Here is a 27,019-nt window from a genome sequence, read left to right on the forward strand (position 1 = left end):
AAAGAGCAAAACTGTCGATCTGATATAAAACAGGGCAAACGTTTAAATAATACGTTCTATGGAATCACTCTTTGCTGTCATTGTTTCTAACCATGTGGGGCATTTTCTCAGGATTCATCGCAGCCCAGTGCGCTATCAGTGAAACCCCGATAAACACAAAGAGATTGACAGGTGCCACCGCAGCACGTTTAGCCATGGATGTATTTAGGATGCAAATCTCCCACGTTGGATTCTCCGGCAAATGATGCATCGCTAGATAAGGTTGCGTGCTATTCCACTACTGCTGGCCAATGCAGATTATCTTTTGTTACTTATTGTGCCAACATCTTAGAGAAGGCCGCGGTCTTATGAAAGTGCGTAAGCTGGTCTTCTGCTCTCCTCTGCAGGGATGCACAGGTGAAACGTGAGGGACAAATACTTATTTATGCGGAGGATAATCCAGCCCCTGCGCTCCCGTCATCCTTTATAACCGCGTGTTCTTCCGTTGTTCTGAGCATAAAATCGCCAGTTGCAACGTTAAGGTGCTTGATAGACCAAAGGTTATGGAATAATAAACACCATAATTTATTCGTCTATAAGTATAATTCTTGTAATATATTTTGTTGTACACAGACCCTCACATATTCTAAACAAGATGAAATGGCAGACTAACCTTACCAAAGAAAGCCTTTTAACCATACGACGTTTATATTTTCTAGTTTTATTAAAAACTCACAAATCTTTCAACATGTTGTATTTATACAGTGAATGGTCTAATATGCACTGAATGGCACATAAGCTTAGGTTTATTAGAACAATTAAAGACAGACCATGAGGGGCTTAATATTTAAAGAAAGTAGCAGCATCAGGCTGCATATTTGACCATCAATTTTAATATTTTGGATTTTCTTTTAAAGACACAAAAATAAAACCTGTTGGTCTAAGTATGTTATTATATTAACAATTTTATGAATGTTTTTTTCAGCAGACTAGAAAATCAAGAAGTAAATACTTCTTTACTCTTTTTTTAAACACTGACACTTGTTTCAACACGGTCTGCAGTTGATGGTGCAAAGCACTTTTACAGTATTTGTGCTATGCCTTTATTTGGCAACTGTCTACTTACTTGTGTTTTTTTTCTTTAAATTTTTTTTGTAAACAACAATCTTATACAAACTAGCACAGTGAACCACAACCCCAGCAAACTTGTTTTTTTTTCATACAATATAAATAAAATCAATACAAAAGTTTGGTTGGTTGCTTGGAACATTTTTTTCATCTGGATCAAGAGGTTCTAAAACATGGTTAATACTTTAACTCCTGAATTAAATATATTACGTAAACAGTTGACTGTTCTAAGTCCCTTTCAGACCCCCCGTTAAAAGACTTTTAGAAGGTAGACTTCATTTAGCAACATTTCAAGTTCTCTTCCGTTAAATAAAGGGTTTACAATCCATATAACTTTTTAACGTTTACCTTTTGAAGGCAAACTTCTTGGGATTTGGTGGATTTCTTGAAAGAATGAAACAGAAAGTCCAAGATAGGAAAAAAAAAAATCCCTTGCCCTTCAGAAACATGTTTAGCATCAAAAAGGTGTTTAAGTGTCAATATGGCGGAGCCTTGAACGGCAAAGAGGTCTGAGGAGCATTAAGATAGATATCAGGGGCACGTCTAGTGCCAAGAATACACAGGGCTGACTCATTTCAGCTGTTCTAGAGTCAATATCACTGGCCACAAAACCTACTGTTCTAGGCGTTTTATATGTAGCCGTTTAGTCTTTGACAGTAGCTAGCGATGCGTTTGTGTTCCAAAAATGGTAGAATTTAAAATGGTTCTTTTTTTTCCAGGTGGTGCAGTGAATATTTCTGGCGGGGCACCGCTGTGTCGGACCTCATGACGGAGTCACCATGCCCACAGCATACAGAGAGCATAAACACAGGTAAACAGTCACACCCAGTCTTTTACGTGGTTTTGTTCTTAAATTGTTACAAAAAAACAACCGAACATCAACAAAATATCAAGATATATGTTTACAACCTCTCAGTCCAGTGGTGCTGCCGTTTTCTGTACGCTCCTTTCCTTACAAAATCATATGGACAAAGGAAATAGAAAAAAATAAATAAGAATGACAAAAATTGATCAACCTCCAAGCCCCTACCACCACTCCCCCAAGTCTCGCACAGGCCCACCCACTCCGCTCTCCTTTCTCCCTCCCTCCTGGCTTGTCCTTTCTTTCTCGCTACCAGACGGTGGCTTCGTTCATTTCCGAGGGCGGGTGTGACAAGTGGTTGTTGTATCCGCTGCCGTTCAGAGAGAGTGAGGTAAAAGGGGGGCTCGGCCCAAACACCTCAGAGGAGATGCTGTGCAAGGGCCCCGGAATGCCGGGCTCTGGGCTGGGGGAGTCGCCGGGGTGATGGGACATGATGTCAGAGAAGCGCTGGACCTCACTGGATGGGTGGTGTCCCGGGAGGGGATGGTCCATGCCCCCAAGAGGGGTGCCAGTGGGGCCGGAGGATGGCACAAAGGGGAGGTCCACGGGGGTCTGAGCCTGTGAGGAGGGGGGTCCCTGGGGGAAGAAGTCGTAGTTGCCACCGGGACCGTAGTATTCGCTTTGATAATCTGATAAATATAAAAAGAAAACATCATGGTAAGACTTTGAACAAAGGCTCTGTTATAACGCAGTTTTGGATTAATCTGTTTTTTTTTTTTTGTCTCGATGGGGAAAGTTTTCTTTACCACATTAGTCACAGAAAATGTTACACTTAAATCAAAATTAATCTTGGGTGGAGAGAACAATTTTTTTCAGAAATTAATTACAAAAAAAACATTTCATTAGTGATTTTACTTTCTGATAAGTGATTTATAGTTAAAAAAATTTAATACTGAGAATAAGTTCATTTAAAAAAATTATTTATACTTCATATAGTCCTTTATATATATATAACAAAATAGCCAATTTTGATCATTCTTGTTCTATATGCCACTGTCTGAATATGACCTCAAACACTGACCTACAAATCAGCTTCAGAAGGCCTGTACACATAATTTTTGTTTCAGTATGTTTATGTAGTAGTGCATCTGAACAAGGACAGATGGATGGATATTAATTTAGCAAAATAAGCTCATGAAAAATTATACTTCTTTCCATCTAAAAGTCTTGCCGGGACTGCAGATGGCAGCTGTCGACTTTAGTTAAAATGGTAAAAACGAAAGCAGGAAAAGTCAGTGACTCAATGGTTTCATCATCTTACAGGAGCCGGGTTTGTCTTTGCATTAAGAGTTAGCCGTGTCTCCGGATGAGGTCTAAATCCAGGCAGTGCACTGGCCCACACGTCAGCGGTGGGGAGACTGTACTTGGTTTTCCTGAAAGCCTGTTCCGCCTCCTCACATAGCAAGAGAACAAAAGCTGGCTGCCGTGGGGCCTGACGGCCAGTCGACCCCAATGAAACTGTCTAGTTACAAATTAACGGAACCGCTCCGGACGGAGATTGCAGGCTTCTCCCAAACTGAAACCCAGCCACAGGAATTTGCTGTAGGTGAATTTCCCATTACTGCCGGCTGAGTCAACGTGCCGACACAATCGCGAGACTCGGGTACCTGACTCTGGTTACTATACCATAAAGTAATGCCTTAAATGTAGGTTTCTAATTACTACCATAACGAGAGTCACCACAACAACATCGATAACAGCTTCATTGGTGTTACTCTTGTTGAAAGTATCAATGTTGTTATTGTTACTTATGTTATTGCAGTCTGTGTTTCAACAGTATCCACATCCCATTCAGTGGTGATGTGTAATGTGTTCAAATTCGCTATGTTACAGGCCGTAAGGTTCAGGGGAGGGGTTGCCCTCCTTTGCCAATATTCAAATTTCATACACACAGACACACACACATTATATGCACATGCCCACACACACACACACAAAATCCACTGTGCATACCATACAGACAAGTATGAAATATTACTAATATTACTATTAGGTTAATAATATATAACCTACTCGGTTAATAAAATATAAATTTTATTGTAGTCACGCATTTTCTTTCAGTTCCAGCTCCAGTAACCAGTAAAACTAACGAAAACTGTTTGTCACTCATGTATTATTTGGAATGTTACTGAAATTGCAGATTCGAACCTGTGTATTTCGAAAAAAACAACTCTCACTAAATGTTTCACACGTCGCATTTGGACAAAATTCGTTCCTTACACGATAGGGGACGCAATTGTCTGCATTTTTGTTCTGGAAAACAGTCATTTCAAATACATACGAACCCATCCACATTTTCAATAGTTTAACTCGTCGTATGCTTTTATTTAAATTATTTCAATTGATAAACCATCGCTGTTTTTCTGAGCGTCATGGGACAGCAGTACAAACAGAAGTAGCCCTTAACGAACACGTGTTAAATTACGCGCACTTTTCACAAGAATGTGAAGCCACAAAATCTCACCTCCGTAGTAAGAGAAGGGGCCGTTCGGAAGAAGCTCTCCGGGTTCCAGTCTGTCCACCAGCGTCCTCATTCGCCTCGGGCTTCGGAAGAATGCATGTCTCCTGGCTCCAAGAGCGCTCAGCTGCTTCATACGCCGCTCTTTGGATCGCCGGTTCTGGAACCATACCTGCAGACGACATACCGATGTCTTAAATGTACATAACCAGACCAAACGACAATATGACATATCAATCACAGTGAATTGCTGACCTTCCAAGAAAAAAAAACGCAGCGGCGACTACATTGAGAAAAAAAAATACAAATTATTTTTTTGAATTGTAAAAACATTATTTTTATTAAACTTTCATATAGATAAACATTGATTATGATGAACTCGTTGAAATATCCGTTTTGTGCATCACTGCATCACATAAATAAATAGACTAGAAAATAAACGAATTAAGAATTACGAACGTAATAAGATTCTGCATTTCTAATAAACAGGTTACTTTCACCGAAAAACTGTTTATCTTTTTCCTTTTATAATAAAATATCGGTAATTAGGCCTGCATATAAGACGGCATGGCAACGTCAACAACCATCAAGTAAAAATAATAAACGAACGATATAATATAGGCCTAATAACCCCGTAGACCCATGAAAAACATTTTTAGCCTTTGACAAATTATCAAAATGAAGACGAAAGATAGAAGAATAAGTAGGCCAGGTATAGACCTGTACTAATATAGGCCTATTAACAATAAAAAAAACACACTACATTGCAGGCTAGTGTGTCACGAATAATAATAATAAATAATAATAATAATAATAATAATAATAACGCTATGGCGTCATCATAAACCGCCGCCATTGCGTGTTACTTTAGTTGATTTATTTGTACCTCCCGATGCTGCGTGATGCGCAAAATGCTTTCAAGTCTAGACTGGGATGAGTTGATGTGATTGAGTGAATTCGTATTGCCGTGACAAGATTACTCCTAATTATCGTCACTCCGAGACTCTCAGATCTAACCTCACTTTAATGATCTTTTAACCCTCCATTTACCCCGACAGTAGGGCTACACCAAGGACTTAAAATCTCCAATTAATACTTAATAGGAGGGTTGTTACCGATATATTAACCGGCTCGGCGAGGTTATTATTTCGTAATCTATATATTCATCCTTGAATTCCGACTGCTAATTATACTTTACCGCGACGTTCTTAAATATCTAACTCCTTCACTCAGTTAATCTCGTACCCTGCTTTTGACTTGAGCTTTCTGTTCGTTTTACATTAATCATTACCTTAATACCACGTATCCACAACAATACCTACGCATATGTTCTTTAATAAATTGCAGGTAAATATTTTCATCGCGTCCAAATTATTAATGCAAACAATGTAGCCCGCTTTTCATCTTCTCTCGTTACCTAAACACCCGGTAAATAGCCTGCAGCGTAAAATCAAGCCAAGTATAATAATAATTATTATTACTATTATCATCATTATTAATATTATTATTAATAATAATAATAATTATTATTATTATTCGTAGTAGTAGTACTACTAATAATAATAATAACAATAATAATTATTATTATTATTATTAGTAGTAGTAGTAGTAGTAGTAGTAGTAGTAGTACGTACGTACCACGACTAATAATCAATATCTGGTATGGATCATCCTTGTTATTTTTTTACCATCTTCAAGGCCGCGGCAGCAGTCAAAAATTTGAAACAGATTTGTGCGTTTCCACTTGACTACGTAAGGGCCCAGCAGGCCTTAAATGTTGTCGCAAAACGTGATGCCACCCTATTGCCAAGACTCCCAGCGTCCGCGGGAGTGTCACGCCAGTTGGCATATCTAACCGTTACTCTAGCCAGTTATCTAAAATAGCCACATGAATATTCTTTGAAAATACGAAGCCAAATGCCAAATATTTCGCTTTTGAATTCAGTGTGACATCCTCCGATGAAAGCATGCCCCCGGTCTCTACGATTTCCATACAGGCGATTATAGGATTTAAGTGATTTGTAAACGTGTTCGGTGTCGGTAGCTGTTCGGTGCGCGGCGCCTCTGACACACTCGAAACATGGAGAGAGGCCATGGCAAAGGACAGCTCTCCTCGTGTGCCCCTCCGACAGCCCGGGCGTCCGGTGTGACACTTTCCATAATATAACAAGCCATCATCATATGTTTTAATTTGTTGGTAGCGTTTTAAAAAAGCCTAAAGCGCTGGGAGTTAATATCCGTCCGCTTCGCCCGGAAGACAATTGAAATAACGGCAAATTCTCTCTGGCTTTTTTGCGTTTAGGTAAATTAAATTCAATCAAACTTAGTCCAAAGGCTGTCATAATTTACAGTTAGTTTTAAAAGTGTCACGGAAAGAAGGACAAAACGCTGCAAATCATTACAAATTTTAAGATCTTACTGATATAATATATCTCTGCAAATGTGTATCTTTTTATCATCCTGTAATTTTTGTGTTATATAGGCTACTTATTCACAGGTATCTGGTTCATTTCTTGCCGCTGGACTATTTCCCTTTTACCTGAATCACTCGCATGTTGAGCCCCGTCTCCTGCGCTAGCTGCTCCCTGATGTGTCTCGTGGGCTTCGGGGTGGCCGCGAACGCCGCCTTCAGAGTCTCCAGTTGCTTGGCTTTAATGGTGGTTCGCGGTCCGCGTCGTTTACCGCCCAGATTTTGGTCGTCATTTTCATTGTTTACTATTTCTTTGTCAGACAGATTCGCAATTTCCGAGTCTTTAACGTCGTCTTGCAAGTGATCTTGAGAATCTGGAGACAAACTAGGGTCACTGCACGCCGTAACTGTTGGAGAAATACAAGATAAAACATTAAAATCAGAATATGATTAAATGCAGGCCTACTTCCAGATTAGGTACCCCATGTATTCAATATGTAGTTTCTATATTTATATAAAAATCCCCTGAAATAAAGATACCACAAAGCCAGTTTGATCAACAGAAACACACTGCATCAAAATGTTTCAAAACAAATTTTCTCTTGAGAGAAAGGTATTGTCTATGAACATTGATGAGTTTCGGATGAATATAAAAATGATTATTTATACGACAGCCAATATTTTAGCAGTGGCCTAAATGCCTTGTCATGCAACTGACAAAATTAATAGAAATATACCGTAAAAATAACCGCACATCCACACGAAACACACACAAATGAAAGTGTCGCGCCTCAGGAAAAATGTAGAAATGCGGTGACCAGATTACATACTGATTTAAATACTTCTTCATATATTTGAATATTGTTTGGAAATCGTAACTGAACGGCCGGGCATATAAACATGTTTCAATACATGTGATCAAAATTGTTCTTAATTACTTTTGATAATGAAATGGTAGTAGTTTTATCAAGCAACATTAAATTAAATAAACCGATAATTTTGTACATGCTTGCTGAATTAAGCTGGCTTTCTTGCACTAGTATCTCGTCGTACCTGAGAGGAGGTTGGTGTCCTTCACGTTACTGTTGCCCAGGTAATCTTCCTTACAAACAAATTTGTTCTCGTCTATTATGTAGAGTTCCTCTCCGGTAGAGAGCTGTTTGTTGCACATCATGCACGTGAAGCAGTTCAAGTGAAACACTTTGCTCCTCGCTCTCCGCACCAGGTCGTTCGGCGAGATCCCCTGAGCACAACCCGCGCATTTAGTACCGAATCGCCTGCAAAAGGAGAGCGAAGAAAGAGACGACGGGGCAACGTTAGCTCAATACTCGCCATTGTGCAAAAAAAACATTAACAAACTCTCGTGAATTTCATTGCCATAAACGTTTTTTAGGAAAGAAATGCGAAAAGTGTTTTCAAGCACGAAAGTCAAGGAGGTTTAAGTACAGTAATATATAACATCATGCTGGAGCATGGAGATTATTATCTCTGGGCCAATTTGTATGCCGAATTATTTTGTTTCAGCAAATATGTAATGCTGCATTTTGTATATATGCAACTGACATTTCAGTCACTCTGGTCTTCTGAGGGGTAACAGGACCCCGTTTCTTTGACAAAAAAATAAATAAATAAAATAAAAATCTTGACGAACATCAGTAATACATCGACAATATGCACGTAATATAGGTTTTTCTTTTACTCTCAGCATTAAATAAAACTGGATATAATTATATTACAGTCTGCTTTTGCATATGGTTGTGGGAAAAATGATGTGAATAATTTATAGAAGAACACTGGATAATTAATATAATATATATTGTATTTCAGCCTAAATTGTTTTAACCCGATAATAAGCCAAGCGTTAGGTCCAACTAGCATTGCCAATTTTCTTTTCAATAGGCCTATAATCTTTTTCATCTTCTAAAATAAAATATAAAACTAAAAACTAAATTATTTACATTGTCACTTCGCAAATACTGTCAATTTAAATTGTAATAAAACATGCGAGATTCTAAGAAATAACACCAATGATACACAATTCCGGTAATTGTCAACTGTGTACATGCCTAAGCAGCGCTTATTGGAACGATGCGCAAATATATGTCGACTGCACGTCTGTGATGCTTTGTCTGCGGGTTTCCCCTTAAAAGTGGTTCATTATTCAAATCCACTTATCACATCTTCACTTGAACCGCGGCAAACACACGAGTCTGTGCAGACAGCCCGCCACTGAGCCGGGTTACACTTCCTCCTGGAACCCTGGCGGATCACTGATCCCTGCGGCTTCCCTGGCTCGCGCGCCTTGTAAACAAAGCGCGATTTCCTTAAAGCCCCTTACCGAGGATGAGCACACAGACTTGTAACGTATCTGCCCATTGCTTTACATAACAATACAAATTAACAAGCCTTTAATTAGTCGGTAATCTAATAAAAAAGTTCCTTATATATCACTTCAACTCATTTTACACCGGGCAGGTTGATATATCTTCTAAATGTGGAAATGGTTGGGAAAATGCGCGATATTTCAAATAGTTTTCCACTTTCGAAAAACAGCAAAAATTCCGAGACGTTGAAATGGAAAAAAAATCGAAAGATCTTTTAAGTTAACTGACTGTCACGAAATTATATTGTCCTATTTTGTCTGATTATTGGAATGGAGTAAATTGAAAACTGTATACACTACGCGTAAACAGGCACAACAGCAATAGTGAGGCCTAAAATTGTTTGGTATGTTAGCCTTTTATAATGCATGACCTGCATAAACATTAGATTTTATCTCAAGAATGTTTCATACTGCTCAATAGTAATGCTATTTAGGATTTAATAAAAATAATTATAATAAATTGAGTTTGAAAGGCTACAATTAAAGTGTTACCAATTGTTGTTTAATGCTCTGAAAAACATCCGATCATAAACGTTCAGCCTAGCTCAGAATTAATTTAACTTACCTGCAGTTCATTTACACAGACATTATTTGGGCAAGTTTGTGTTGCGTTTCAGGAAATGAGGTCGGGCTACATATCAAAGATACTAAATCTGTTTCTTTAATTATAGTATAAATCACGCCGCAATAATAAAAATGTATATTCCATCTAAGGCGGTTTAATTATCGACAGAAGAAAATTCCCTTTTGTTTGCGTTTTGTATTCTAATGCAGCCTGTCCAAATGAAACAGTTTAAAGAATTGCTTGGGTAAGAAAAGAAAAGAGAGGTTTGAGTCAAGAGCTTACCTAAAGAAGTCGTTTTTACAATATAGTTTTCCCTCCCGAGAAAAACATTTCTCCGTTAAATTACATTTGCACTCACAGCACTGTACACATTTGACGTGCCATGCTCTGTCCAGAACATTGAGTAGAAATCTGTCCAATATAGGCCTCTCGCACCCAGCACAGTGAACCATCGTCTTTGGACTTGCTCCCACAATTCTACTGTGGTACTCTGCCTCAAGTTTTTCGTTTGATTGTTTAATTTCTTCTCGTTCTCTCTCTTTTTTAAAAGGGTTGTCTTCTTCTTATGATGGGATTTGGTTCTCTATCTGCTTGAAGTTCCTAGCGTGGTTGTGTTAAAGGAAATTTTCAAATAACGGCGCCTGTCCTTTCCTTCTTGGTACAAGTCGTCAGCGAACAGATCCGTAGGGTCCAAACGGCAGGTGATGGTGGCAAAAAGATTAATAGAGTGTTCTCAAGTATGAGGTAGCACCACAGCCTTTGAAGCCTCGGGAGTCAATCTTCTCGTTCTTCTTCCATACAAATCAACGAGTCGGTATTAAAATATAAATTTATAGAAGTGAAGATCAAATCACCATCAAAAGAAATTCAAACCACCTCAGCCTGTTAGCAGTTCTCCGTGTTCGTCAAGGTAAAGCATTGGCGAGAGATCGTTTTGTGTGCGTAAATGTTGAAAATTCATCAAATTATTGTTTTTACAATACTGACATACAGTAGTACGAACAAGCCATGAGGCATAATAATATACTTTGTCATAACCGTTTATCCACTGGTGAACACCCGTCGAAAAACGATACCCAACCGTCTGACTAGAAGTGACTAGTTGTGCTTCCCCTCCGGTTCTGTGGTTTCCCTCGGTGTAGTACACGATGCTAGTGTTGTAAAAGCGCGTCTGTCATCTCCTTGCAGGGCTGACGCTCCTCGCTCAGCCTTCAGTATTCTGCATGTTCCTGAAAGCACACGAGCCAGCCTTATTCACAGCTTCGTGACGTCACGCTCCGCTGAAGCCAATCAGCGTCCTGCCATCCGAGTAACCATTAGCCATCTCGTCCAAGCTCTGCCGGTACACTCTGTACTATTTATAGGGAACAGAACAAACCAATTGTCAAAAATCTCAGAAACTGTCATATGTTAGTTATAATATGGTGGCTCGACTTTAAAAAATACAAACGGTCTAGGTGAAAGAATAATTATCCATATGGTCACGGAACTATTTGGACGTCATTTGGACTCATTTGACAAGGTATATATGAATAACAAATCCGAAAGGTATTTATTACTAAGTTTATAACTGTGTACAATTCGTAGGCGAATATACGATTGTTTGTTTGAAGGCCTGAGACCAATAGCCTAATATCCGTAAATAAGTTCAGTTTCTCAGAGGCGATTCGTTATAGGTTAAGGAGCATATCATGCCGATTGTTAGAGAAAGAAGCAAAAATATTCAGGATTATTGGTGTGTTTGACTATAAAATATGAGGACAGATTATTATGACTTAACAGGACGGCGGATGAACAGAAATACGCATCCCTTTGAATTTCCTGGTTATAGAAATCTGTGTGAATCTGCGTTGCAATAGACGCAATAAATCAACAAAAGACAGAATGAAAACGGGCGGAAAAAAAACGCCAGTTGTGTCTTCAGTTGTGTAAATATGTAACGCAATAAAGCGCATGTAATACCCTGTAAAGAGACTGCATAGGTATCTGAGTCACATGCTTCGTAGGACCTGAAAATAGAAAAATGATCGGGGAATTGTTTTGGAATTGGAGGTCTGCTTTCAGGAGTGCGCCCACAGGTAAGTGCGCTCGACTAAAAAGTGATTATTTACGTTACCCTTAAGCCGCCGATTTTGCGTCATTCTTAAATTCATTATCCATATTTTTTCATTTTACTATGCCACTTTCCTACGGTGTGCATCTAAAAACGAAGGGCAAAGAATACAGTTCTAATTTATGCGTAGATTGTCATAAGAGTCTGCTCCATTGGTACGCAATTATAATGAAGTCAAAGCAATTTGTTTTAGTAAGTATTACGACTGGAAACTTCAACGCGTGTATTAATCTAGACAGAATCTGGGCCCAGCTATTTTCTCCTTTGCTCTTTTGTCGGAAAGTTAGGGCGGAAAGTGAAAGACGGCTAGGTACTAAAGTTTACAGGTTGTTAGATCACCCTGACACCTGCTGATGGTTTGGACACCTTTGCATGTTTAATTAGGACTGTTAAGTCTATCCATCTGAAATGCACGAATCAACATCCAGAGGGACCCGACAAGTTCTTGTTTTAATAACATCTTACCGATGATTTAACGATTCGCTTTACTCTGAACCTGGCGTTCAGTGTTCCAAAAAAGTTGGGGTGAAACCGAAGTGGTTGAATCCCGATCCTGGTAACAGTTACAGTGTTGCTAGTTATTTTGAAATCTAAACTTAAAATCTAAAACCAAATTTAAAAAAGACTACAACGCTCAGATTTCTAAAGAAAAAAAAAGAACTCGAAGTCTATATACACTACCAAGTACGGTAATCGAACTAATATTTTTATGTTCGTGAAACAAGTATATAAAACTGCTGTTATTTATTGTCCCGAAAACTTATGTGGCCAGCTAGTCTTTAAGAATGTTTAAACTAGACTGTTAATCTGTTTGCCCTGACTATGAGCTTATACCTTTTGTTTGAATTCAAAACAAGGGAAACCCCAGCATGAACATATTATACACCGTTGCACTAATTAACTTGCTATTTTGACGAAGATATCCACAATAACTGCACATTGGCTCATTAAATCGATTTATATTGCGATATTTCACGCTAAGGTAGTACACGTTTCCACCACTCGAACGTATTCACGAACAAGATCTGAACTTTCCACATGAAACGAGCCAACCACACGACTGTTTGTGTGTTTTTTTTCTGCCAATGATCAGTACAACTGAGGTGACTTAGTTGCACCTAACATTTTTATTTAACCATATGTTTCTTAAGCATATGCAACACTTAAGCCACACACATCGAGCTCACTACAACAATTACTACCGCCAGCGACTGACTTTGTATTTGTTTTTATTTTCTCTCTCCAGTGCTCCAATGTACAGGATTTTGTGTCAGCTATATGGTTGATTTAAAGTGCTTTATAAATAAAGATGGTATGGTATGGCCAAACCATAATATAGGCACATAAGCGAGAAGAGACTCTTGCGTGCACTGTTAAAATACAAAGCGCCATCCTTTCACATAAGTGCATCCTGACGGGGTATAAATTGCCGGCTGAAATCTGGAATCAATACAGTTCTGCCTTGTGCATATGGGGCGCTTCTCGTGTAAGGCGGAGTGGAAGGGGCAGTCAAAGCTGCGACCGGCCCTATAGCACAACGCGCGGCGGTGACAGCTGCCGAAGATCGTCTGGGGAGCGCTTTCTTTGACTACGGGACCCTTAGATGACATGTGTCGTTGCGGAAAGAATATCAGATAAGAGATGAACACACAACGTCTTCGCGCCCCCGCATCTTTTTCCCTTGTTTTTTGTCAGACGCCACCCCCTAACCCCCTTGCTCGACCCCTTACATGTGACTGTCTGTTTGTTAAGTCTGCGCCGAGTGTATTTTAATTCATCTGCTGAGCATCTGGTTATGTTTCCACTAACGTCTCAAAGAGAGGAGAAGGAAGGGAGGGGAAAACAACAGGAAGGCTTTTGGAAGAAAAAAAAATCGGAGTTTTGGCAGTTAGTCGACAAAACTCAGCCATTACTGACACCTTCAGAATTCTCAAGTCAAATCCGTTGTACAGGGAGGTAAATTTTTATGTGGTTTGGTTTGGGTCAGTTTCAGTGGTGTGCTGAACACAGTTTGGTTAATAAACTATTCTAGTTGGAAAAAATCATTTAAGTCTACCATTGTTTATAATTGAATATGTTATCAGCGTAACATCAAGTATATGGCAATATTTTTTCATTTTAAATACTATAGCCCAACTACTACTGAGCTTGCTACATATATATTTCTGACGAATGTCATAAAATATTGTAAAGGCAGCGACATTGTTTACTCGATTACATTCTCTTATTTTCTGAGGCGCATAGATTCCCCCCAAATAAGTTACATGTTAGCCTCAGAATGCTTATTTGGATCAGTTCATCCTAGACATGATAACACGTGAGATTAGTCAGATAGCTGGGAAGGCATGAGACGTGTAAGGCGATCCCATTTGCGGAACTGGAGGGGTACGCAGAAGCATCGAAAGGGGGCAAATGCTATTTTTAAGTTTTAAGAACGGTGTTTACAGAATAAAATATATATCTGTTTGCCAACGGGTTATTTAATCTAAAAGTTACATTTATTGAACTATGCCTATATATATGCGGCAGTTGAAAATATTACTAATAGCATAATGACCCGGCCATCCGTTATTATTAATACATTATTCACCATAGTGTTATTTTGCATTTTCATAACTGAAAAAGGCATGCGTTTTCCCCATTCGCTTTACATTACTGAAACCAAGGGAGCCGTGAGCAGGGGCAAGGCTAGAGGGAGCTATCGATCGAGAAATGCACGGCCCCAAGGAAACAAACGATGAAACGCATGCCAGCCAAACACGTGCCCGGGATCACGCGCCTGCTTTTCCATGTAGAATGGGCCTACCCTGTTGTGACATTTAATAGCTTAAGGGGCTGTAAGCAATTTTAACGTCGGAAAGGTTATTATGTTGAATTGCTGTATTGGCCAATGCACATTCAGATTCGCTTGCTTTCTATCTGTGACGACACGGGACAAATATCAATACCGGCAACTCCTGCAGATCGGTCTTTATGTTACTACTTTGCATACCCTTCTGTTACCAGTTTACCTACCTTTCCTTGTGTCTGTGTGACGTGGCGTATTTTACTGTCCCCCTTACGCAACGTAATTACACTGCCAGATTCACAAGTACCAAACAGCGTAGGAAATATCGACAGACTTAAATCCAGAGGAAAACGACCCGCTGCCATAGTTGCCGAAGGTTCAAGTTCACTTGAATTACCATTGCACTTAGCTTGCAGTCACGTAAGCAGGTATGCAGCACGGACATAATACAACAAGCAATCTCAGCACCAGCTGAAGCTGATTTTAGACTAAACGTTTTAGTTTAGCGATTTCTATCGCGAGCGCACATAAGCCACACCTGCTAACCGCTGCATCGTCAGCATACATATAAATAATTCTACGCATCGTAAAGAATAAAACGCATTTGGAGCTCAAACTAAAATAATTAGATATTGAAGTAGGCCTACATGTATTAATAATTCGATATATAAGATCTGTATTAATGAAATTATTTTAAAGGGTTTTACCCTTTTCCGCCATTGATTGGAGTAGGCCTATGATATTGCGACTGTGTTGCCTATAGTATCACACGTCGATTTCGTCATAGATATAAGAATCTGCTCCTTCATGCATGGAGCCAATTTACTATGAACGGATAAGACGAAAGTTTTAAATAAGGTGATAGTATTCAAGTGCATATAATATTAATGGTGTTTTGATAAAATAAAATAAAAAAATCGCTACAGTTCAAATTACCTTAAATTTTTCATAACTTTTACTAAAGTAAAAGATTAATGAAACATTTACTTATAAACTGTAGGCAATTGAAAGAGAAAAGATTGTTGGAATACTCATTGAATAAGAAATGCAACCTCTTACACAGTTTAATAACATGTATACTTTTATCATTGTATGACTATAGGTGACCTTAAACCCAAGGAGTATGACAGCATTGTGCAGTTTGTGATCGCAGGCCGTGCAGACTCGCAGTGACTCTAGTAATAAAGTGAGAAATATTACCCATGGCTCGAGCTTTGATCAGCTGAGCGCGCGGTACTGCCGCGAGCTCTGAGAGAGCGGGCCTAGGAGCGGAGGGCCTCGCTTTGCAATGCTCTGATTTCCCCCTCCTGCCATTGTTTATTTGTTTATGTACTTTGTTTTGAATCGATCTATGGATTTAAGAAAGGATTTAGTATACATCATAGTGTATACAGTTTTAACCACGCAGTTAAGTTAATTTTTATTCACAATAAAATGTGCGATCTGTTAACGAATACCTACATAAAATGCAAGACAAAAAAAAACTAATAAATCCAATTAACAATAAACAACTGAATAACAGATCGTAAAATACATTTCATTGCAAGTGATTTAAATTTAACAGACGGAAGCAATATGGGACACAATTAAACTAAGCATCGCACGTGGCAAATACTAACAATTATTTGTAAACAAATCAGATGCTTACTTAAATGCGGCAAATTGGTGCATTATAATTTCCGAAAAGCGAAAGCTTGGTGCAGCATGCCTACAGCCTTTCCTTTATGTCTCACAATTTCAAAATTAATAAAGCTTTGTTATTTTACTCTATCAACAGTATCATTTCATTCAAATGAAAATCATTGTTAACGAAATACTTTAACCGCGAGTCCTTCTTGAATGCCAGTCAAATAGTCCAGATGTCTTGAAGAAAAAAGTTTAACATTTCTAGAGAATATAAAACTATGCGGAAAACATAAAATATTTTAGGCTACATCTACATTTGAAATACAACATCGGACGTCAATAAACTGGAAAAAAGTTATATATATATATATATATATATATATATATATATATATATATATATATATACACACACACACACACACACACACACACACAAATCACCATTTCCAGGACCAAAGAATAATCATGAGTGCACGAACTATTACACACCCACAGAAAAAACGTATTTATTTTATACATTTCCCTCATTATTTAACAACATCAGATATGTGTATAGGTCTACATAATAGGTTAATATAATGCAAAAATATTGGTGTTAGATTAATTAATTTTGTTGACCGTCTAATAAGATTACTTACGTTGTTCATGTAGCTTCCTGGTTTGAAAAAAAAGCCGTAAACCTGACACTGAAATAGTCTGAGGTGTGCAGCTAAGATATTGGCTACCGCGTGTAATCAAAAGGACGGTATTTCCCTGTCACCAATATAGCTACGGTTTCGTATCTGAGCTACATTAAACAAACGAGGAAGATATACATAAGTGGCAGAGCTACGTGTATTGTATGCTTTAAAAATGTCTTTATTTTCGCAGTAAGGACAAGTGGGAAGTGGGCGCAAGATAGACACCCTGTCACTCAGAGCGGATGAACGCTGCGGTGCTGCATGCAGTTGCGCACCTCCGTGAAGTAACGCTGCAGTCGATCGGAGCTCACGGGCGAGCCGTTACCGACGAGAGCTGAGGCGAGGCACAAGCAGAACTGCAGCAGTATCATACGTTACTCGTCGGGAACAATTCCCTGCATTATCTGCGACTCACGTGCCTGCACGTCACACACAGATATCCTGCAGTGATCCATGTAAAAAATACAAGCAGTGCGTTCATATCATACTATTTTTAATACGAAAGTTTTAACTGCAATGTTGGAAATGAAAACAATTATGATATTTGAAAAACAAGCATAATTTCTGAAGTTTATGGTCCGATAGTTTTAGGAAGACATGTCGAACCCATCTCTGGATATTGACCAAAAAAAAAAAACTCAACAAAAACATTTTCCTGACTTCCCAACTCTGTAGCAGACTGGCTAGAGAAATTCGATGGCCGTTATAGATCTCTTTTGGCTGTCCCGTCACCGTAACAGCTGTTATTTCTCTCCCAAAACCAATAATCAAACGCAGAGAAGACTTTGCGCATCGTTTTACATTGCGCGGTCTTTCGGCTAAATAAATGCAACTTTTTGTATTTTATATTGACTTTTCGCCTAAGTACTTCGTCAGCGATAATATCGACACAGGAATTGCACCGTAATCATTCTACTCATTCTGCTTAAAACAAATTAACAAACAGCCAATTCTGTCTTTTGTAACCCCATACAACTATTTTTATTTTCTTTACGTCGTACGGGCACATAACAGCCCAAGGGAAATTATTAATAAAGGCAAAAAAACGATAAACCACAAAAAAATCCTCCACATTTATAAGGCATATTGGCAGAGCCTTTGAAAGTTTTAAAAATGTTCTTACTATTAAACTAAAATCATTAAACAGGTACACTTTTTATAATGGGATTATTATACGAGCTGCAGTTGATTTTTTTTTCTCTATGAATTACACAAAGCCGGTGGGCAGACCCATTTTCCTTTTAAAACAGTGGCATGGAGAAATGAGAAATTATAACATTATCCCCTGTCCAACGCGAATGGGAAACGGGTAGTCTCAGCGAACAGTTGCTCTAGTTTAGATTAATGGTTCCCCGCGCTTATTCTGCAATACGGGTGAAAGGGCTAGGATCACTAATGATTATAATATAATGCCTGGTGATAACCACTCCCTTTGAGATATTATCGCGCAGTGGGCAATGCTCAGGGGACGAGCTGCGAGGCTGAAAATCGGCAGATAGCTGCTGAAGGGGCGGCTTTCTCGCGCTGAGACCCCATAAGCGAGTGCTGTTCTGTCCGCCACTGATATCAACGACCCGGGGATAAATTAAAGCAGAAAGACTGGTGGATGGTAGGTCCGAGGTGTCTTTTACCCAATGTTTTTTTTTTTTTTTTTTTTTGCGTATGTGGCAATAAAGAAAAATAACACGTAGGATACGGACAATACCGATATCTTAAATGTCCACGTAGACAACGCAAAAAGGAAGTAAAACTTTATATGTCGTATAATGTCTTTTTAATGTACAGCAGTGGATAAAAAAAAACATTTCTGACTTTTTTGTTTAACATGTTTTAGTTTTGGTGACAACATAGTCAACTAGGCTATTTAGTTGTATGATAGCGGGAACAGAAAATGGATGGATGGATGGATGCTCTTACAATTATTTGTTTGAATTTAATAAGGCACAAGGTTATATGAAACAACAAAAATCTCACCCGAAATATTTTGTAAGTGGAATGTATGTATTACTATTATGATTTACCTAAACGAGCGTATTATCGCACTAAATATAACCGGACAAAGCTTTTAAATTATTATTATTTAAGTCAGAAAAGTTGTAATTAATTCAAAGAATCTGAAGGCATTTTCAAAAATTGGGCCAATGCAACGATCATCACGTCAGGGATTAATGAGCAGATCAACACGAATCAAGGGAGCGCTGTTCTGCACCAGTACACAAGTGCGGTGAAACAGAGATAAATTGTCTCGTACATGATACAGCGCTTTTAAAAACCGGGGACGTTAAAAACGAAACGTATCAAAAACAGGAGAAAACGGTATTGTTTCTTTTCTTCCCCAAAAAGTCTTCCACGCGTTTTAATAAACGGACTTGTTGTAAAAAAAAATAGAACTAAAATATTCTATATGTACCAAGCTGTCAATGGGAGAGGAGGCAGGAAAAGCGGAGAATTGTTTCATACAAAAGCCTCAATTATCACTACTGGACTGGGCAATAAATAAATAAATATAACGTGCCATTGCCATTGGCAGGTAATCAGTAATAAAGGTTGCCCGAAGAACTTATTTGAAAGAACTCCAGCCAACTGAACTGAGGGTGGAGATGGAGGCACAGTGATCTAAAGGAGCACGAGAGACACACCACAGGCAATCTCGTGCCATTCGTCTTCATTGCCTTCTGTGTGCGCAAAAAGCAAGCCTTGCATAAGGTAAAGCCACCATCAAAGCCGTGGCTTTATTTTATATCCTATAGATCAGGAGGGAGACAAAGCTTTATTTTCGTCAGGAGAGAGATATTTTACCTCCGCCTTACGGTTTTATGTTGGAGAGGTGTCAGGCGGAGGAAATGGATGGCTAATGCATAGGCAAAACGCGGCCGCTCCGGCATGCTGCACGTCAGTGGGCGCTCGGAGGGGGAGCGCAGCGGGGATTTAGGGCCTGTGGGAGCCGAGCTGGGGTTGCAGCTTGGGGATATAAATACGCTAGGCCTCTTTAGAGCCACACATACGCGCGCACATACAGCAAAACTGGGATTGAACCGAGACCCGTAATTTCCCCTGATAAATATATACATCTACATGAAGATGCTATAGACGATATGTTGACAAACAAGACAATTAAAAACGTAAATAAAACACGTAAAAATCTACGAGAAAATGTTTTTGCGCTAAGCTTGAAACAGATTCTGCGTTGTTTTTTAATTATTTGATCATCCCTGGTTTAATTTTAGTTCAACATAGACAGAAGTCCTGAAATCCAGTCGAAGACAGCGTTAATTAGTTTTTCAATTCCTTTTTAAAACACACACAACCCCGTCATGTTTCTTTCCATGTTAAATGGAAATCTAAAGAAGGAATTTACTGCATACTGGAATAACTGCTTACAAATAAGCACACATTTCGCTGTGGGTTCAGTGACACTGTTTGGTCGTATAAAATCAGCGCATATATTACAGTACACAGCAAATAATCTTAGTGAAAGCCACGTGATGTGGATTCGTATCAAATTATGGAAGATTCAAACAATCATATTTGGCTTACGAAATGTATGCAGAATACATGTGATTTACTGTAGAGTTATAAAAGAGAATTTAAACTCCCGCAGTCCCAAAGATTCGAAATCATAATTTAACAATGGACCGCCCATTCATTTCCGTGGACACACACCAATGCTAATAGCTGTGGCGGCTTTTCAACGAAAGCTAAACCGTAGACTCTGGCAAGGAATCAGACTTTTTTCTTTGTGTGTGTTTTTGTAATTTTTTCGTAAACCAAAAACACTAGGCAGAAGGTGTTCTGTACTTTACAAACTGAACAAGGTAAGTCCAGCAAACGGCAGCATAGCCATGCAAACCTACTCGTAATGACGACATAAGGCAAGTCGAAAAAAGTTTAGCTACCGCGACTGAAATAATACAGATCATGTTAGTGCAAAAAACATGCTCGTGGAAGACGGCGGTAATTTCCTTATATTTCGTTACGTTGTAAAAAGAGGACATTTAGCAGACAACCACAGCAAGGGCATAAACATACTGCAGATTTAACACCATGGGGGTGTCGCCCTGTTAATTAGACTGGATAGTACTCCGCGATATCTACCTTGGGAGTTGGGAAAAGTCTGGCCCAAACAGGCCGTAAATACAGTTTATACACGCATTTAAATTTTGACTTCTGCATTTGTATTCGATAATTTTGGAATTTTTGCTGAACATAGAGATAACATAATGTTATAGGACATTACACATCACATTTACATCAGTTTCACCATGATATATATGTGATCACTAATATTCGACATGACCTTGTTAAACCTGTTGTCACCAGCACTCACCTTACTTTAGTTAAATGACTGAAAGAAATGAAATAAAATAAGGAAAATGAAAATAATGGGTTTAATTAGGATACGCTAAAGCAGGTGTGTAGCGGGATGCAGAATTTCTTGGGGTGTTTAAAAGGGAGGCTGAGTGTTCATGTGCTCTAGGCCTTGCGTGAGGCCGCTGTTAGCTCCTCCAGGCTGACTTGCTTACTGAATGGAGGCTGATATGTTCCCATACAGCCATGTGAAAGCAGAGTCGGTGGGAGGCCGTGCAAATTGTTTTCCCTCAGCACACTCTGTGATGAGATGCTGACTCCGCACCCTGAGATTCGCTCCCTGTGTGGGTTTTGCCTGAACGGGCCATCAGGTAGAAGCTGCAGGGAGCTGGGCTGGGCTGGGGGGGCCGGCTGGGGGGGCAGAGTGGCTTGCGCGAGGCCTTTCCCGCCTACTGACAAGTTGAAGAGGTGAGAGGGTTGCGACCTCGTGGTGCTGCTTTACAGGGAGGGGAAGGGGGCAGATCTGGCCTCTGCATCAAGGTGTGGGTGTGGCAGGAATGAGCCGGTGGTGGCTGGGGTCTGAATAGCAGTGCAGGTATGAGGAGGACCAGGGTGCTTGTGACAGCACTGGAGCCATAGCAGGCACTGCGATCCCTGGCACTGCTTCTGCATTGGGTTTGAGCTTGGTGATCCCTGTGCCGAGCCCATGTGACACTGCTTCATGACGATCCCTTTAGGTGATCCCTGTGCCGATCCCATGTGACACTGCTTCATGACGATCCCTTTAGGTGATCCCTGTGCCGAGCCCATGTGACACTGCTTCATGACGATCCCTTTAGGTGATCCCTGTGCCGATCCCATGTGACACTGCTTCATGACGATCCCTTTAGGTGATCCCTGTGCCGAGCCCATGTGACACTGCTTCATGACGATCCCTTTAGGTGATCCCTGTGCCGAGCCCATGTGACACTGCTTCATGACGATCCCTTTAGGTGATCCCTGTGCCGAGCCCATGTGACACTGCTTCATGACGATCCCTTTAGGTGATCCCTGTGCCGAGCCCATGTGACACTGCTTCATGACGATCCCTTTAGGTGATCCCTGTGCCGAGCCCATGTGACACTGCTTCATGACGATCCCTTTAGGTGATCCCTGTGCCGAGCCCATGTGACACTGCTTCATGACGATCCCTTTAGGTGATCCCTGTGCCGATCCCATGTGACACTGCTTCATGACGATCCCTTTAGGTGATCCCTGTGCCGAGCCCATGTGACACTGCTTCATGACGATCCCTTTAGGTGATCCCTGTGCCGAGCCCATGTGACACTGCTTCATGACGATCCCTTTAGGTGATCCCTGTGCCGAGCCCATGTGACACTGCTTCATGACGATCCCTTTAGGTGATCCCTGTGCCGAGCCCATGTGACACTGCTTCATGACGATCCCTTTAGGTGATCCCTGTGCCGAGCCCATGTGACACTGCTTCATGACGATCCCTTTAGGTGATCCCTGTGCCGATCTCATGTGACACTGCTTTATAATGATCCCTTTAGGTGATCCCTGTGCCGATCCCATGTGACACTACTTCATGATGATCCCCTTAGGTGATCCTCGTGAAAATCCTATGTGGAACTCTGTCCTGGTGATCCCGCTAGTTGATCCTCATGGCAATCCCATGTGACACTGTCATAACGATCTCACCTGGTGATACCTGTGGTGGTCCATTGTGGCATGACATTAAGGTGATCCCATATGGCACTCCATCACAGCAATCTGACAAATTAATCCCCGTGGCAATCTCACACGGAAGTCCAGCATGGTCATTCTGAAAGTGATGCTATATGGAGTTCCATCACAGCAATCCTACATGGTGGTTCCTGTGCTGAGCCTCTATGGCTCCCTGTCACAGTGATCCTACATGGTGGTTCCTGTGCTGAGCCTCTATGGCACCCTGTCACGGTGATCCTACATGGTGGTTCCTGTGCTGAGCCTCTATGGCACTCTGTCACGGTGATCCTACATGGTGGTTCCTGTGCTGAGCCTCTATGGCACCCTGTCACGGTGATCCTACATGGTGGTTCCTGTGCTGAGCCTCTATGGCACCCTGTCACGGTGATCCTACATGGTGGTTCCTGTGCTGAGCCTCTACGGCACCCTGTTATGGTGATCCTGGATGTTAGTCCCATGTGACAAACCTTCCTGATGATCCACCATGGCCATCACAAGCGAATAACCTGTGTGGCAGCGATCCTCCATTGTGATCTTGCACGGCAGAGATCCTCCAACTGGAATTGGCTGAAATGGAGTGGACCAGGGCAGGGTAAGCACAGGAGCAGCAAACATCACAATAAATACAAAGAGAACACAGGGACAAAGGCACATCTCCAACTCGCCATCTCGAAACAATCAAAATCTGACCTGGGGAGAAGTACCTTGCCCGCCCGTCCCCCCAACCACAGCTGCTTAATATGCATTAACTTCTTTGGGACTTTAGGGTGTGGGAGGGAATTAGCACCCAACACAGTTAAACCTTGCTCTCTAATAAATCATGTAATCCGTGCTACTGGAAGACAAAAGAGCTTCAGATGTAATCATGCTGTTGGAATCCTCTTATCAGATCATCGCAGGCTGAACACCCCCCCCCCCCCATACACACGCATACATTTCTGACTTCAGAAACGCACACTGATGTCCATTAGCGGCAGCCCTTCTCCCTCTCTATCTGTATGTATGCATCTACTCGGGAATTCATCTTTTCCCTACATACCTTTGTGTGTGATAACTATACATCCATTGCAGATAGATGGCCGGAGAGATCCCGTATTTCCCGTGTCTTTGTAGCGATGCCGTAAGCTGCCATGAATCAAACCGAAAGCAGCACACTAGGGCACAATTACGTGAAATATATTGTGGCTCTGTGGTTACTTTACATTGTAATAGATGAATTGTGATAGGAAAGAATATTCCATTTGTATCCAAGTAGCATGAATGAGAAGGACGATGGAAAGGGGTTAGCAGATTGCAGTGAGAGGGAAAACAGTGTAATTACACATGGGTTTGATCAGGTTTCCGATCCTTCACACGTGAGATTTGCAGTCTGTATGATGTCACTGGAATCCTGCCGTTCGGCAATTGTATCCAAACTTGGATTTTCTGAGCCAGTGGCCTGGGAATTCATAGGAGACACAGGCTTCTGTGGGGACATTGTTCCTCGGGTTCACCATCCCAGCATTTGCGGGCCGAATATGTGAAGTGTGAGGAAGGAACTCGATCGATTCAACACAGAAAAACTGGGGGAGGACAAAGCAGCATGAGGAAAAAAACACAAAGCGGAAGAAAATGAACTTCAGTGCGTCTTTCCTCACGATGGTAATGAAAATCGCACTTTCATCAATTGGAAATGGTTACGAATGATGCAATTACGGGCGTCTCCCTTTAATACTGCTGCAAGCTGACAAATATCGCCATCAGAGTAATGAAAGTGGCCTCAAGTCATGCACCTTTAAGTGAGCCCCAGCGGCCAAGGTGAGCTCGAGTGTCGGGCTGCAGACCAATCTGCTCCATCGCATTTAAGGAGCTTAGATGCTGCTGCTGTAACATCAGACTTAAGCACTTTCTATCATTTAACCACTTTTACCAAAAGTTGGCCTATTATTGATATGTCGTTGCTGTTCAATGAAAAACACGTATCTCCAAAACAGTTTCACAGAGTGTGAAAAAAAGCATTTTCGCAGAAATGTACAAAATAAACCTAAAACAAAGTACTGAGGCACCTTTAGCAGTGATGTGTTCCAATGGTGTCGTTAGTTCGAACCTCGCCTCTGTGTTCGGGAACTCGGTCGGGTTTTGACAGCTAATCTAAATATGTGGACGTAATCAGTGCTCTATTCAACTGTACATTTACCATTGTACAAAACTCTTCTAATTCGTAAAATATTGTGCGATATCAAACGCTATCAGTAGACAGGAGAATGTCCACATTCCATCTACAGTAAAAAGTCTCAGTCGTCAGAAAGTGGACATATGTGGTTTTCATACAGTGTCTCCCATGATAAAATGTCCAACAGTCGTGTAACATGCCAGTGCATATCCGTTACTTTTCTCTGTTTCCTGCAAATGACACCATGTGACTGTCATCCTCTCAAAAATCCCCCTTTTCATCCACCTTCGTTCTCTCTTTTAGGAATCAGGAAATGGTTTGCAGGTTATGTTCTTGTCTGTGACCGGTGGCAACAGACGTAATTAATTATATTTAAGGAGTATCACCGCAGTAGATTATTCAGTTATTACCTTGCTTACAGTGTGGTTAAGATAGCAGACCCGTGTGTCTACCTCCTCTCTCTCCTGTAACAAGACACGTGAAACTTTAATGGGGTAATAGTCTCAGTCATTAAGCAGTGCAGCCCTGACAGCACTGACTTCAGTAGGATTTCCCCTTTTTTTTACCTTAATGTTCTCAGGATAGTGAAGTGGCCCTCCATGGACCCACAGGTGTGCCGTATTGTCCTCTCGGCGTGACGGATCTGTGAAAGAGCACGGCAGTCACCTGAGCCTGGGCTTCTGTGTAAAAAGCTGATTGTCGGGACATTATCGACTCACTTCCCTGTGTAATTCGCAGGGAGGGGAAAAAAAAAAAGATAAACTTTTATCTTGGTGAGACAGCGGAGGGGGTGGGTGAGAGTTCACTCTACCTTAAGCCCGAAACACTGAGAACATTAGCGGGGGGCTGCCACCCTCCCCTGTTACAGTCAGCTGAGGCGGCCGTGTTTCTAATCTCTGGGGGGGATGGGGGACTGACATTCGGCTCTGCGGTCGCATGCCAGTTTTTGCGAAGTGCCATTAGTCATTTCTGCTTATGACGTGGCGAAGCTTTTTCCATCGGCCTGTATGTTCTGTTCGATATCCTTGCATTGACCGAGCGGCGTGCCAGCGAGGACGGCGGCAGCGGCGGCTCCCGTGCGCCTGACGGGACAAGGCCCCGGACGTGGCTCGCGACGCTCGAGGTGAAGGAGAGAGATACGCCGGGCCCCGCAGTCACACGGACGCACGTCGCCAGATTGAGCCCAGATTACGCCTGCGACCCGCTGTTCGGCAAGAGGGGATCACACACGCCGGCGTATCCGCCGGAGCGGCAGCCGTGACACGCGTGGCGGCGTGCAGAAATAATGTTTCTGTCCTTAGAACATGCCGGAAGGACAAGAATTAGTGCTGGGGGTTCTGAGCAACACGACTGCAGTCTTGATTTTTGTACACTCTGCGCTTATTGTTGCATCTGGATGATCTAGTGTGTCAATAAAAGGCAAAAAAAAGTGTTTTTTCCTCTCAATGCATTGTGTGCTCATTTAATTTGTCATTTGTTCTCTGGCTTATAAGTATTACATCACGTAAAAAAGTTTTCATAAAATCCTAAAATTTGAAACCTGTGAAGCCAAGAGGTTAATCAGTATGTTTCTCACTCATAATCATAAAAAAATAACGTGAACTGCAAAGACAAAACACTTGACTGTAAGTTTGATGTACAAGTTCTCGTGACAATAATCTTTTTTATATACCCTGAACGCCATCATGGTAGCAGCAACTGCACGTCCATGTTTGTTTGTGACGGACCGTGCGTAGCAGAGGGTAGCCTCCTGTCATTTTGACACCGGGCTCTCTGAGAAGCGACGTCAAACCCAGCCACACCGGTGAGGAAAGCCAAGCGAACATGAGGCGGGGG

General features: G+C 41.0%; 1 protein-coding gene and 1 long non-coding RNA gene across 3 annotated transcripts; one reads left to right on the top strand and one right to left on the bottom strand.

Annotated features, from left to right (window-relative positions):
• Positions 1–546: 546 nt before the first annotated feature.
• Positions 547–15,258, bottom strand: LOC125728581 (LIM/homeobox protein Lhx1). 2 transcript variants are annotated; one of them, XM_049005471.1, is made up of 6 exons: positions 14,914–15,258; positions 10,068–11,014; positions 7,891–8,114; positions 6,967–7,244; positions 4,434–4,599; positions 547–2,598 (listed from the first exon to the last, which is right to left on the bottom strand). In XM_049005471.1, exons 2-6 carry the CDS (start codon positions 10,235–10,237, stop codon positions 2,219–2,221), a joined length of 1,218 nt encoding a protein of 405 aa, XP_048861428.1. In that variant the 5' UTR covers positions 10,238–11,014; positions 14,914–15,258; the 3' UTR covers positions 547–2,218. The 2 variants fall into 2 exon arrangements, with proteins under 2 accessions (XP_048861428.1, XP_048861427.1); XM_049005470.1 differs by having other exon boundaries at positions 10,068–11,139.
• Positions 15,259–16,755: 1,497 nt separating this feature from the next.
• On the top strand, positions 16,756–26,629 carry LOC125728582 (uncharacterized). Its single transcript, XR_007389185.1, has 2 exons — positions 16,756–22,142; positions 22,194–26,629. It is a non-coding gene; the product is annotated as an uncharacterized LOC125728582 (long non-coding RNA).
• The last annotated feature ends 390 nt before the right edge of the window (positions 26,630–27,019 follow it).

Source organism: Brienomyrus brachyistius, unplaced genomic scaffold (assembly GCF_023856365.1).
Source record: "Brienomyrus brachyistius isolate T26 unplaced genomic scaffold, BBRACH_0.4 scaffold337, whole genome shotgun sequence".
In the NCBI taxonomy this organism is placed as follows: Eukaryota; Metazoa; Chordata; class Actinopteri; order Osteoglossiformes; family Mormyridae; genus Brienomyrus; species Brienomyrus brachyistius.